This window comes from Osmerus mordax, chromosome 24, assembly GCF_038355195.1.
Source record: "Osmerus mordax isolate fOsmMor3 chromosome 24, fOsmMor3.pri, whole genome shotgun sequence".
In the NCBI taxonomy this organism is placed as follows: domain Eukaryota; kingdom Metazoa; phylum Chordata; class Actinopteri; order Osmeriformes; family Osmeridae; genus Osmerus; species Osmerus mordax.
Window position 1 is genome coordinate 4,935,352 of NC_090073.1, and position 13,651 is coordinate 4,949,002.

The window sequence follows — 13,651 nt, forward strand, 5'->3', positions numbered from 1 at the left end:
AATGCCATGAAAAGACACGTCTCAGCCTTTTCATTCAGAAAGGGAAAGATTGAGGCACGTTCTGCAAGCTTTATTAGCCATAACTTCAGTAAAGATGTCACAAACACCGATCAACCACACACTTGAACTCCAAGCTCTGCCCCCCTGCCTTCAATGGAGTCAGCCGACGAGTCAGTGGACCCAGCTCCCTCGGTCTCTGTGTGTGTGTGTGTGCGCGCGCGTGTGCACATACTAGACTGTGAACACTGAAGACCACAAGACTCAGTCTTTTTTATTTTACCCCCTCAACCCTGAGGTTGAGGGGGTAAAACAGGATAGCCCCATCTGTCACAGTGGGTCTGATGTTGACAATCTCAATGTTACAGCATCTACATCAGGGAACCTAGACGCTCTGAAGCCTGCAGACAGGGATGGAAACAGATAGAAAGGGATGGGATGAGGAAATGTTCCAGCCGGAGACTGTTCCGGTAATAGGGGGGTGTCAGAGAGGTGCATGTCCCGGACCATACCTCACTCAGGTGGCGGTCCAGCTGGAGATCCTGGATGTTGAGGTCAGCCGAGAACCCGAACACCTCCACAAATCCACTCCTCAGCCTGGCACAGGAAGTGACAAATGGTGTGAAAACAGGAAGTATAGCGCATCGACAGATGTGCTATGTTCATTTCACGAAGGCAGTTCCAGACGTTAACTTTGATATAAACCGTGTTCGTGTAGTATCATATCTTGGGTGGGGGCGGTTAAAGATTCATCTGGGAGAGGATGTCAGAGTGACATGGAGGGAAGTGACTAAATGATGAGACGCAAGAGAGAGTGACTAGGTGTAGAGAGTGGATGAGGAGAGAAGATAGAGAAGACGCAGTGAAGCAAAGAGATACATAGTAAAGGAGAGGGAGTAGAAAGAGACCAAATAGTGAGGAGATACACCAAGGAAATAAAGAGAGCAGGGGTAGAGAGAGATGGGGAGATACAGCGGAGGTGAACCGAGTGAGAGGAGATAGAGGAGGCGGGAGAGAGTGACGATGTAAAAAGATATGGTGAAAGGAAGTGTAGCGAGATAGTGACGAGACAGAGAGACAGACAGAGACAGACAGACAGAGACAGAAATTAGCGCACGCGTATCAAGTCTTAAACCAAGAAAAAAAGACATTCTGAATTTGAAATCGAGGTGCTTGTGGGTGAGGTAGGAGTTAGAAAAACAATCCAGCGAGTGGCAACAAGTAACCGCAGCAGTTAATGCGCCTCCCTGCTTGACAGCACGTGCGTTCACAGCAGCAGTTTTACACGCAAAAACCATCTGAAAGCTAAAATCGTACTTGGTGATGCATGCGCAGTATTATAGTTTTAACACTATAGATGCTCGGGGTGGAGAATGTGATGGCAAGACAATACTGATGAAATATCAAGCAAAAATTGATTTGGGATGGTGCATAGGCATTTTACAATTAAAAGGTTCTCATGGAAAAGGCTACTTATGGCTCACAAGAACAAATAACACTGCTGGTTTGAATGTATAGAGGGAATATTATTGGTAAAGGGGGATATCTAGAACCTGCAGAGCAGGGGTTGAGGAAGGCTGGTCCAGAAGACAATGGTTTTGGAGTACAGTAAGGATTAACTAGCATATCAGTTGGGGACACTTTTGCATTCACTGAAACTATTGTTTTACTAATGAACACGCTTTATGGTAAAGTACAGTTTGTATAATTTGTACAGTGTGTATAATTAATATGGCACTATGGTAGTTGGAATACATTGGCATCTTAAGAGTGACCAATAGAAAAATATAAATGTTATAAACAGTGCATGAAACAAATGTACCCAAAATAAATAACAAGTGTGAGCAAGGGAAATGAAAGTACACATCAACACTAGATCTTTCCTATTGTTTACACAGACAGACGTGTTTTAACAAGCTCCTCTGGTTGATATTGTTTATAATCAGTCCTGTGCTGTCATACCCTCATCACAACACATCTGTTATGGGAGAACATCATCGTTGACAGGATTAGACACTAAACAGGGCTTTCATGAGGGGGGCACGAGGCACTTTTGGAGAGAAAGGTAAGGAGGTAGGGGGCCTCTGGGTTTGAATGGAACATGACTGGACTATGACAGGAACATGACTGGAGATGTTTACTTCCTGTTACCCTGGGGTCCCTACGTTATTCCTCGAGTACTTCTGGGGTGAAGGCTTGCTGAGACACACATTACGCGGACACACTCCACGCTGGCCACACCCTCAAGCCAGCGCACTGAGCGGGCCAGGGTGGCACAATGACAGAATAAACAGCTGATTGACAAGGGGACCTTCAAATAGCTTTGTTCAGGAGCAAAGGCTCAAGGGTGGTAGCAGGGCTTACACAGTTACACAGAATCCCCCCCAAAAGAGTACTTAAGGCACTTATTTCAATATCTGATTATATGTATGTATACTGTTTCAAAATACACCACAAATACATGGAATGGCACTCTCTAAGACCAAATGCTAACGCTATTCCAGAGAAAAGGGAACAAAGAATGACATTTATATACATCACCGGAAACACACACACACTCTCTCTCTCTCCCCCTATATATATCTCTCTCTCTCTCACAGGACAGCCGATGCAGGCCGCAGTGGGCGGGGCCAGTCCTCAGTGGGCGGGGGCCAGTCCTTAGTGGGCGGGGCCAGTCCTCAGTGGGCGGGGCCAGTTCTCACAGGTACACGATGTTCTCCTCTTCCCTGTCTTCTCCGTTCGGTCCGCCCAGGCAGAGGTAGGCCTGGGGGGCGGGGAGGGGGCCGAGGGAGGCGGAGGGGGGGTAGGCCTCCCCGTACAGACCCAGGCCCACGACGTCCGACCTCGGGGAACTCAGCTGGTCCAGAGGAGGGCCGAAGTCTGGACACAGAAGAACCACAACCACAAAATGAATACCAGAAATGATGGGAGGTGGAATGACCACACAAACCATTGTATGATTTGTCTTCATAGAATCGTTCCAAATATAAACATACACAGTAGTGCCGGTGATCGTTATTATTATCTTGGCCTACGTCACGATCTTATGGCCCTTTTTACTGTTTACGGTAACGTTTTTAGGATTTATGGAAGCATCTTTGTCATGGTTCCAAGCGAGCCGAGGCTACGCTAGAAGGTTGAGTTGCGCGATGGAAAACAAAGTACAACCTTTGCGGAGCTGAGTCGAGATTAGCCGGTGCCGTGCGGTGGAAAGGCTTTTTATATACGCACTGTTGTTGGTGCCGGGGTGAGCGGTGGTGAAGCCGGGGCAGAAGGGGTTGGCGGGGCGGCTGGCAGGCCCCAGGAGGTCCTGGTGGGTCTGGAGGATCTGCTGCGGGAGGTAACGTGTCTGGCTCCAGTGCTCTGAGCCCTGCTTGCTGTGCGCCTGACTCAACAGGGTGTTGAGGCTGTTGTAGAGGCATGGGCTGAGGCTGAGGCCGAGGCGAGGGGTGTGGCCCGCTGGGATGGGGATGGGGCTATCCCGGGTCTTCCTCTGGCCTGGATGGACCGCCTGGTTCTGGCCGTTCTGGTTGGGTGGCTGCTGGAGGGTCTGGAGCAGGGCTGCCTTGTTCACAAACACTGAGCCGTTGCCGTCCAGGCTGGCTGAGCGACTGTGACCCTGAGAGAGGGGGAAACCCCAAACACTGTTGATGCACTCGCTCTCTGTCAAAGGCAGGGTAGGAACAATGTTTTTTGGAAGCACTTTTCTGCACGTTTACCGAACTAAACTCCCCATCCTGATAGCAGTCAATGAATCAAAATGCCCCTGGCAGTGAAAGCGACGAAATCCTTCCTGACATCAAGACAGGAGAGGACGACGACGAGAAAGTAGGCCGGGGAGCTTTCCCTCCCCCTGTCCCCCCCCCCTCGCTCCCTCCTCCCCCTCCGCGCGTGCCGCCTCACCTGGCTCCCGTCCGGCGGGACGGCGACGGGGAGGCCGTCGTGCCTCCGGCCCAGCGGGGTGGCGCCCTGCTGGGCCTCCAGCCTCTCCCTCTCCCTGGCCACGCTCTGCTGGCCCTCCAGCAGCCTCTGCAGGCTGCGCTGGTGCTCCTCCTGCTGCTCCTCCAGCTCCCGGCGCTCGCAGCGCAGCCTCTCCGTCTCCAGGAGACACCGCTGCTCGCGCTGGGCCAGCGCGCTCTCCTGCTCCCCCTGGGGGAGGGGGGAGGGAGGGAGGGAGGAAGGAGAAAGAGGGGAGGGAGAGACACAGAGAGAGGGAGGGAGGGAGGGAGGGAGGGAGGGAGGGAGGGAGGGAGGGAGGGAGGGAGGGAGGGAGGGAGGGAGGGAGGGAGGGAGGGAGGGAGGAGAAAGAGGGGAGGGAGGGAGGGAGGGATGGAGGGAGGGAGGCGAAAGAGGGGAGGGAGGGAGAGACACCGAGGGAGGGAGGGAGGGAGGAGAACGAGGGGAGAGAGGAGAGAGAGGGACAGAGACGGTTCACGTTGTAGCCATGTTCTGAAATCTTTGACTCATTTACAAGGGGTTTCGTCTCAGAGTGGCCCGTCCAGGCGCGTACCTGTTGCTTCAGACGAGCCTGACACTCTCGGTCCCAGCGCTGCTGCTCCTGCCTCAGCCTGGCCTGCAGCTTGGGCACCTTCTCCACCTCCTCCAGCCTCCACTCCACAGCGCTCCTCCTCTCCACGCTCCTCCTCTCCTCCTCCTCCTTCCTCCCCACGGACAGCCTCCGCTCCAGGCTCTTCTGTCTCTCCAGCTCCTGGATCGCCACGGCGACACACGCACCGTCAGAACGGCCACGTCTCTCGGCAACACTGTATATTTCCGACATGGCACTGAAGCGACTGGCTTTGGCTCAATCCGTCGAAGCAAACCTCGGTTAGTCAGGACTTCTTATCTGTTCACGTACCGTGCTGCCGTGGAAACAGGAAGAGGGGCGTTCCGGCTTCAGGAGGAGAAGTCTCTGTACTTCGTACCAGCTGTCCTGCAGTGTCACTGCTGCCTGAGAACAGCAGGGAGGCAACACAGTCATCCCAGAAAACACTCGCCCTGGTTGAATGTGTGGTCCATGCTTCTCTGTGTTTAAGGCCCAGGGCTGGATTAACCGGGAGATGACTTACTACGTGGAGAGGAAAGCGTGTGGGTTCTCACCTGGAGACTGTAGATGAGCTGGGTGAGACTCTGGACGCTGTCTGCTACCTGCAGGACAGACTGTGTTACAACAGGAGGGCAGAGACGGCATGCTCATGGTTGGAGCAACAGTGCCCCTGAGTTCCCAGTGTTGTGTCCAGGAAATGCCTTTCTAGTGCTTCAGTAAAGTCAGCTTTCTGCTCAGTTGAATTTCCCTCTTTTCAAGGCTTTTCTTAAACCTCAGTACATAAAATATAGTTTGCTCACCACATTTGTGAAACATTTTTTTTGTATTTACAGTAATATTATAGTTTTTAAATGTTTAATAGTAAACAGTATTTAGTGTTTCTCAGTAAACAGTATTAGTGTTAAATAGCAAACAATTTTTAGTGTTTAACATTAAACAGCTTTTTGTGTGTAGCTGTCTCCTGTACCTTCAGCTGAACACCGTGGGAATCTCCTATCAGCTCCGCCGCATGGCGCCATGGAAACTTGTCTGGCCCCGCCCACTCACCGTCTGACAACAGAGAGGTGGAGCTCACACTGAGCGTGCTCAGATAGTCTGCTGAGGTAGGACAAGAGGGACGACAAAGAGAAGATATACAAAGGCTTCCTTCTCAAAGCGGTGTGTGTGTGTGTGCATGGCATGTGTGTTTGTTAGCATATTTCTTTGTGTGTGTGTGTCTCACATTCCCAGAGGGACTCCTGGAAGCTGTCATGGCTGAAGCAGTTGTAGAGTTCAGGTGTGCTGGGGTCACACACCTGGACAGAAGAGGTGGGGTCACACACCTGGTCAGAGGGGGTGGGGTCACACACCTGCGCCTGCAGGCTGGAAATCAGCTGCTCCGCTGTACAGGAAACAGGAAGCACACAGCTGTCAAAGTGAAGCTGTCCTGTCCTAACCGCCCTAACCCCTCCACTTCCTCTTTCATGACACCCCCTCCCGTCCAATACACCTGAAACATCCCCTGCCCTCCCTCCTCTCCTCCCTCCCCGTTCATCTTCCTCCCTCTCCTTCGCCCTCCCTCCCACCCTTCCCTCCCTCCCTCCCTCCCCCCGTTCCTCCTCCTCCCCCTCACCCTCCAGCAGGGCAGCAGCCAGCAGGCTGGAGGCCTGAGGGGGAGTCTCTGTGTCCTTGTCAGGGTGGACCAGCAGGTGGCGCTGGGGCAGGGGCTCTGGTGGGTGAAGGGTCAGCTCCGTCAGCTCTGCGTACAGCCGCAGCTTCTCCTCCAGGTCGCTGCAGATGCGCTGGTCCTGCCCCCGAAGGGCCTCTGTAGAGATGAACACAGGTAGAGATGAACTCAGGTAGAGATGAACTAAGGTACAGATGAACACAGGTAGAGATGAACTCAGGTAGAGATGAACACAGGTAGAGATGAACACAGGTAGATATTAACTCAAATAGAGATGAACACAGGTAGAGATGAACACAGGTAGAGATGAACTCAGGTAGAGATGAACACAGGTAGAGATGAACACAGGTAGAGATGAACTAAGGTAGAGATGAACACAGGTAGAGATGAACACAGGTAAAGAGATGAACACAGGTAAAGAGATGAACACAGGTAGAGTTGAACACAGGTAGAGATTAATACGGGTAAAGAGATGAACACAGGTAGAGATGAACACGGGTAGAGACTAACACAGGTAAAGAGATGAACACAGGTAGAGATGAACACAGGTAGAGACTAACACAGGTAAAGAGATGAACACAGGTAGAGATGAACACAGGTAGAGATGAACACAGGTAAAGAGATGAACACAGGTAGAGTTGAACACAGGTAGAGATTAACACGGGTAGAGATGAACACAGGTAAAGAGATGAACAAAGAGTAGAGATGAACAGATGACCTACCCTGGAAGCTGCTGGCCTTCAGGGCTCTGGCCTCAACTGTTCTCCTGGCCTCCTCGGTCTCCGCGGCCTTCTCCTCCTCCTCCTCCTCCTCAGGGCAGCTGGTGAGCATGTCAGGGGGGGGGGGGGGACCATCAACACGCGCACGCAGACACGCGCACACACAAGTGCACACGAGCACACGAGCTTCTCACACCCACACACAACTCCCCTCCCTCCCCCTCCCTCCCCCTCCCTCCCTCCCCCTCCCTCCCCCCCCTCTCTCCCCCCCCCTCCCTCCCCCCCCGCACCTCTCCACCGCCTGGCGTATGTGTCTCATCCAGGCGTTGCGCTCCTCTCGGGAGGGGGTGTGAACCTCGTACATCTCGGGCCCCGCCGAGGACGCGGAGATCAGGAACATGCCCCGCTCCTCGTTGGCCACCTCTCTGACGATCAGCTTCTGCAGAGGGATCACAGGCGGCTTCTGGTCCTGGGGGGCGGGGGGGTCAGGGGTCAGGGGTCAGGGGGGGGATCTGGTGATCTGCTACAGGGAACGTGGCTGCACGGCTGATTGATTCATTCACTCTCGACTGCTTGTGTAAAAATGTATAAATGACTACACGATTAAAGCTCTTGACAGCCATTTTGGATCGAAGCATTGATCTACTGGCCGTGTTGAGCCCTACCACGGCAGCAAAGATGAAGCGCTGGTCTTTCTCCTGCAGGAACACCAGAACATCAGTCAGCAGCAGACACAGTGTCTCTGAGAGGACATGGAGAGAGAGACACAGGGCGATGGAGAGAGAGAGATACAGGGGAATGGAGAGACACAGGGCAATGGAGAGAGATACGGGGGATGGAGGGAAAGAGAGAGGTTCTATTAGCATAAGCCTATTTAGTTACGCTTTCCTATTCATTATTGTACACGCAAGCACGCACACGCACACACGGACCGATGCACACCCCTTTTCTACCTTTCAGCCTGCCCGTAGCAGTCTTCCAGTAAACCAGGCCTTTGTGCTGCAGTGACCTGTGGTGGCCAAGGAGGTCCTGCTTGCGGAACGACTTCCCGTTCTTCAGCTTGGCCAGGCTCTTGTTCTCCACGCGGGACAGAACCTCCTGGAGCTCCTGGTCCTCCTCGTACAGCCTCACGCTCTGGTCCACGGCCGTGAGGATCTCTCGGACCTGGGCCAGCGTGCGCGACAGGTCCTCGTGCTCCTGGCTGCTCTCTAGAGGAGGGGAGGAGCAACAGCACTCTGGTATCCGGGGATGGTGGAGTTAGGGCGGCGCTTGGAGTGCGGATGGAATGACAGTGTGTGTGTGTGTGTGTGTGTGTGTGTGTGAGGCTGACTGACCAGAGTGTGTACTGCACGATTCTCTCCAGTAGTAGGGGGTAGTGTGTGTGTTAGTGTGTTAGTGTGCATGTGTGCGTGTGTTTGAGGCTGACCCGGGGTGTACTGCAGGATTCTCTCCAGCAGGACGGGGTACTTGGTGATGCGCTGGGTCACCAGCAGGATGAACTCCGGCACCTCCCTCCTCCTAACCACTGAGTTGTTACTCTGTTGCTGTGAGAGAGCATCAGAGACAGACCATCATCCCTGTTCTGTATATAGGTAGGCCAGGGTTGTGACCAGGGATAGCAAGCTACTGTGGATGGCTGTGGTGTCAAGGAGCGAACACCAAGGCTCAGCCCTAGTTGGGACAGGACCCAGCATCAATAACACAGAGGACTCAAGTAACAAGGTCATTTCAGGTGTGTATACATTTCCATTTTACATTTAGCAGACGCTCTTATCCAGAGCGACTTACAGTAAGTACAGGGACATTCCCCCGAGGCAAGTAGGGTGAAGTGCCTTGCCCAAGGACACAACATTTTGCACGGCCGGGAATCGAACCAGCGACCTTCTGATTACTAGCCCGATTCCCTAACCGCTCAGCCGCCTGACTCCTTGTATATAAGGATGCACTTTTACAAGGCCATTCCAGATGTGTACGCAGGGACGTAGAGTAACTATGTGATTCCACAGGCGGGTAAGCAGAGATGACCTTTGACCGGGTCATTCCAGGCGTGGCGGCCGTGCTGTACGTGGGCGGGGCGGGGCGTGCAGAAGGCCCGCAGCAGGGACGTACCTTCACGAACACCTGCAGGCTTCTATTGTTCTGCTGTTGGAGCTCCTTGAAGAGACTGACCGCCTCGGTGTGGTGGCTGCAGAAGTCCCCGTACACCTGTTTCTCTCAGCGCTGTCCTCTGAAAACTGGAACACAACCTCTCACACATCGTGCACGAGTGTGTGTGTACGTCTGTGTGTGTGTGTGTGTGCCCATGTGTATGTGTGTGTCCGTGTAGGCTGTGTGCAGCATAATCAATCAATAGCCTGGTGAGGTGTACGAGTCACTTGCTTAGGAGAGTCAGTGACTGGGCTAGTGACTGGGTAAAGGAGTGCATAGTGAGGCTAGACTAATGATTGGCCGGTTACTGGAAATGAGCCTCCTGTCTAGGGAGTGAGTGTCTGACGTTACTGCCCGCCCATCAGTTCCTCCTGCCAGCCTATCGGATCTTTGCTCCAGCCTGTCATTAACCAGTGCCAGCCAATCAGGAGCAGTGTAAGATTCCACGCGGGTTAGGCGAGAGACTCGCAGAGTCCAACAACTCACTGATCATCTAACTGAGTGTGATATTCTTGTTTTGACATTTTAAATAAATTATATTCAGACTTTGTTCTTGTGTAAATGTCTGAACTAATTTTGAAAGTAATTTATGGGAACAACACGTTATTTTAAGAAATCCCATCAAAGGGAAATTTCCATACTGCACCGGCAGCCAAAATCGACTAGCCTGAAGCATAAGCAAGCTCATAACTAACATCTCTCCTCTTCAGTTCGACAGGGCCGTTTTGGCGCCGCGTCCTCCACTCACGTGCATCAGCAAGACGTCTCCACGCTGGGGATGAGGTAGTCCGGGCGTCCCCGGGCGGGGTGGACGCCAGCCGCCTCTCCTGGAGCGAGGAGAACAGGCCGCAGTGCAGCTGCAGCAGGGCGTCCAGACAGGGGAACACCCGGGAGACGCTGGCCGGGTCCATCTGCAGCTCCTCCAGCATGCCCCGCCTGAACACGTCGGCCATGACGCCCAGGGTCTGGATGTGGTGCAGCTCGTCTGCATCAGCTCTGAGCGCGCACGCACAAATACACACACACACGCACATAGACACAGACACACAGACATAGCGCACACAGACACGCACGCACACTTATTAGGAACTGGATGAGAGACAGAGAGAGAGAGAGAGAGAGAGAGAGAGAGAGAGAGAGAGAGAGAGAGAGAGAGAGAGAGAGAGAGAGAGAGAGAGAGAGAGAGAGAGAGAGAGAGAGAGAGAGAGAGAGAGAGAGAGAGAGAGAGAGAGAGAGAGAGAGAGAGAGAGAGAGAGAGAGAGAGAGAGAGAGAGAGAGAGAGAAAAGGAGGCCTGGAAAAGAGACATGCAGACAGGAAGAGGAAGGGGCAGAGATGGTCTCACATGCAGACAGGAAGAGGAAGGGGCAGAGATGGTCTCCACTTGCAGACAGGAAGTGGCAGAGATGGTCTCACCATAGATGATGTCCTGCGCTTGACTGTGTGTTTGTCGTACTTCCTGCAGAACTCCGGGGACACCGCCAAGCTCCAAGACTCCGCCTCCAGACCCAGCAGCTCTGCTGATAGGTCGCTGAGCAGGGGGGGCGTCGACCAGTTCTTCCATGGCAAACAAACAGTTCATAAGACTAATATACTGTATATCTAAAATAAGACTATCACTAAAACAAGACTCGCTAACTTCAATTAGACTTAGAATCGTTTAACTTTGATAGATTTTGAACGATAGAGTCCATCATGGGGGAATGACTGATTACTTGACTGATGAATGGGCTGATATCTCTGTCTTCTGTGTCTCTCTGGACAGCAGAGGTTTGACTCTCCTGGGCCTCCTTACCCTGGGTAACGCTGGGGGCCTCCATGGACCCCTCCTCGCCGAGGGGGTCGCTAGGCCACGTGCCCCCCTCGATGCAGTCCACTCCCGTCACTTCGCTCCTCCTCCTGGAGAGAGGGGCGCAGTGTAGGCCAGGTGAGGTCATCGACACACTCACCCACTCAGTAAGGTGAACTACCAGAGTAGTGTGTGTGTGTGTTTGTGTGTGTGTGTGGTGTCATTCCTCACCTGGCTGTGGAGACTGAGGGGCTCTTGGAGAGAGCTGTTGCTGGGTCTCTCCTGTCTCGGGAGATCATGATAGGGAGAGAGGAGGAGGAGGGGGAGAGGAGAGGGAGCCTTCTCTCACCACGGAGTCTGTTATGGGGGGAGGGGAGGGGGGGGGGGACGACAAGGGGTTAAAAAAAGGATAACTTCTCTCCCCTTGCGAGTGACGTTTCTAGAACCGTCTGTGACCTTGACCTCTGTGTCGCCCACACGCTCGCGACGCCGCAGAGGAACACACGAACGTACACAACACACACAGCCATTCGTGCACGCACACACTCGGACCCTGTAGCCCTGAAACCCCGGTGAGGAGGGTTAATATTTAACGCTGTGATCGGGGGGAAACGACGTATGAGAGGAGAAAGAGGGGGAAGAGGAGGAGGGCAGGAGGAAGAGGGCAGGAGGAGGGCAGGAGGAAGAGGAGGAAGGGCAGGAGGAGGAGGAGCAGAGGAAGAGGAGGAGGGCAGGAGGAGGAGGAGCAGGAGGAAGAGGAGGAGGGCAGGAGGAGGAGGAGCAGGAGAAGAGGGCAGGAGGAAGAGGGCAGGAGGAGCAGGAGGAGGGGCAGGGAGGTGTAGCTCACTCTGAGAGAAGGAGGAGGCTTTGATCTTCAACATGGCGCTGCGCTCTTCTCCTGCAACACACCAGACGGTGACCCCGGAGCCGACTGGAGTCCCGTTACACGCCTCTGTCTTCTCCTTCGCCTCCTTCGCCTCCTTCGCCTCCTTCGCTTCCTTCACTTCCTTCGCCTCCTTCGCCTCCTTCCCCTTCACCTGCGAAACCAGAGAGCACCGCAGTCAGGCAAAGAGATAAGGAACGCATCCTCGTCGCACACGACAGAGTTGCAGGCAATGAAATGCTCGATCGACACGGCGGAGGGAGAGAAAGCACGTGTTTACGTAAAAGGCATGTTTATATTAGTTTCAAATATATCCGGGAAACGAAAGACAGCATTTGAGTGTGTTGTGAATGGGAAGAGGCACGCTTGTGTCGGAAAGGGAGACAGCACTGTGGAATGTGTTTGGGGTCTGTCTGCTATGCTGGGGGTCTGGGGTTATGTAAGAACGTACTGTAACTGTTCCTGTTGCCAGGTTACAAGGCAGGGGAATTTTAACTCAACCCTAATAACGCCTCAGTGTTCAGACCATGAGTCCGCCCAGACACACACACACACAGGAATCTTAACAGGAGCAGACTCATTGGGGTCTGGGGGAGTTGAGGTGGGGGTGGGGGTGGGGGGGGGGTGGGGGAGAAGCAACACTCCTTTAAAGCAGAAGATGTTTGTTTTAGGACAAAGATGTTTCTGGAAGGAGTCGTGCCTGCAGTCAGCTACGCACGGGGTCACCTCACCTTGGTCTTGCTGCGCGCGCTGGACATCCGGCTCTTCAGGAAACTGAAGGTGCGGCTGACCTTGTACTTGTCCGCCTCGGTCTTGGAGGGGACGCTGTACTTGTCCCACTCCTCGTCCTCGATCCTGCACACACACGCGCGCGCGCGCACACACGCTTTTCAGAGAACCACAGCGCTCCGCGTCTCGCTCGAACACACAGCCAACCGCCCCCCCAGCCCACCCTCAGTCAGAACAGGACTCTGACCTCACATGCATGGCATGCCCCCGCAGCCCGGAGAGAAACCACAGTCAGCAGGGGGTCTGGTCTGGAGGAGGCCGAACCCCCCCCCCCCCCCTCCCCCCCCCTGACACCATGCACCTCCTAATAGGTCAGCTATTCGCGGCACTGATTCCCAGAAGACGCCGCAGGCATTTCCAGATTATAACGTGAAAAAGCTGTTAGTGTGAAGTCAGTCAGGGGGAGAGTGGGTGGAGGAGGCTTATGCTGATGTCACAACAGTACATAGATGAGATGAACGGCTTTATAAATGCCTCGGTCCAGTGTAAAACTGATCCTAGATCAGTGGAACCTGCCCCAGTCTCCACAGACAGACCGAGAGGCAAAGAGAGAGAGAGAGATATTGAGGGAGGTGGAGAGGCAGAAAGAGAGAGAAGAGGACAGGGAGACAGAGGACAGGGGCAGAGTTCCAGAGCGGGAGAGTGGTAAAGAGTCAGAGAGGTAGAGAGAGAAAGAGTCAGAGAGGTAGAGAGAGAAAGAGGCAGAGAGGTAGAGATGGAGAAAGGCAGTGTTAGTTCGGCGTTCATTCCAGCCGCGTTAGACAAAACGTTGCCAAGATGCTGATTTCATCAACTCGGTTCAATTTCTGTGGAAACCAGATGATTCAGAGTCAGGATGGACGGCAGCTGGAGTTATAATGTTACCATGGCAAACTAGGTCTACGGGACTACTGGTCTACGGGACTACTGCTGCATGCGTTGCGGCGCGGGTTGGCCAGGTTGGTGACGTACTCTTTGAGGAACTCTGAGAGGGTGAGGTGCTGGAGTGACAGGCTGCGCTCCTCCACGGCGGACTGGGCCCGCTTACGGAGCCCAGCAACCCTACAGTACCGGCGGAACACGGGAGAACCCTGTCAGAACGCGGTTCTCTTAGGATGTGGCTCTACATGTGTGTGG

General features: G+C 53.7%; 1 protein-coding gene across 1 annotated transcript in view; it reads right to left on the minus strand.

Moving 5' to 3' along the window:
• Positions 1-1,655: 1,655 nt before the first annotated feature.
• The window catches only part of LOC136933085 (rho guanine nucleotide exchange factor 28-like), a 22,129-nt gene continuing 10,133 nt past the window's right edge, over positions 1,656-13,651 (minus strand). Inside the window, 24 exon segments of the mRNA XM_067228466.1 lie at positions 1,656-2,877; positions 3,229-3,616; positions 3,901-4,146; positions 4,508-4,705; positions 4,856-4,948; positions 5,098-5,145; positions 5,511-5,641; positions 5,766-5,924; positions 6,156-6,347; positions 6,932-7,029; positions 7,219-7,397; positions 7,594-7,670; positions 7,882-8,136; positions 8,355-8,472; positions 9,038-9,141; positions 9,144-9,200; positions 9,864-10,056; positions 10,467-10,631; positions 10,870-10,950; positions 11,109-11,220; positions 11,416-11,458; positions 11,711-11,900; positions 12,478-12,601; positions 13,487-13,605. Coding sequence (XP_067084567.1) covers positions 2,696-2,877; positions 3,229-3,616; positions 3,901-4,146; positions 4,508-4,705; positions 4,856-4,948; positions 5,098-5,145; positions 5,511-5,641; positions 5,766-5,924; positions 6,156-6,347; positions 6,932-7,029; positions 7,219-7,397; positions 7,594-7,670; positions 7,882-8,136; positions 8,355-8,472; positions 9,038-9,141; positions 9,144-9,200; positions 9,864-10,056; positions 10,467-10,631; positions 10,870-10,950; positions 11,109-11,220; positions 11,416-11,458; positions 11,711-11,900; positions 12,478-12,601; positions 13,487-13,605 — 3,552 coding nt within the window. The 3' untranslated portion in view covers positions 1,656-2,695.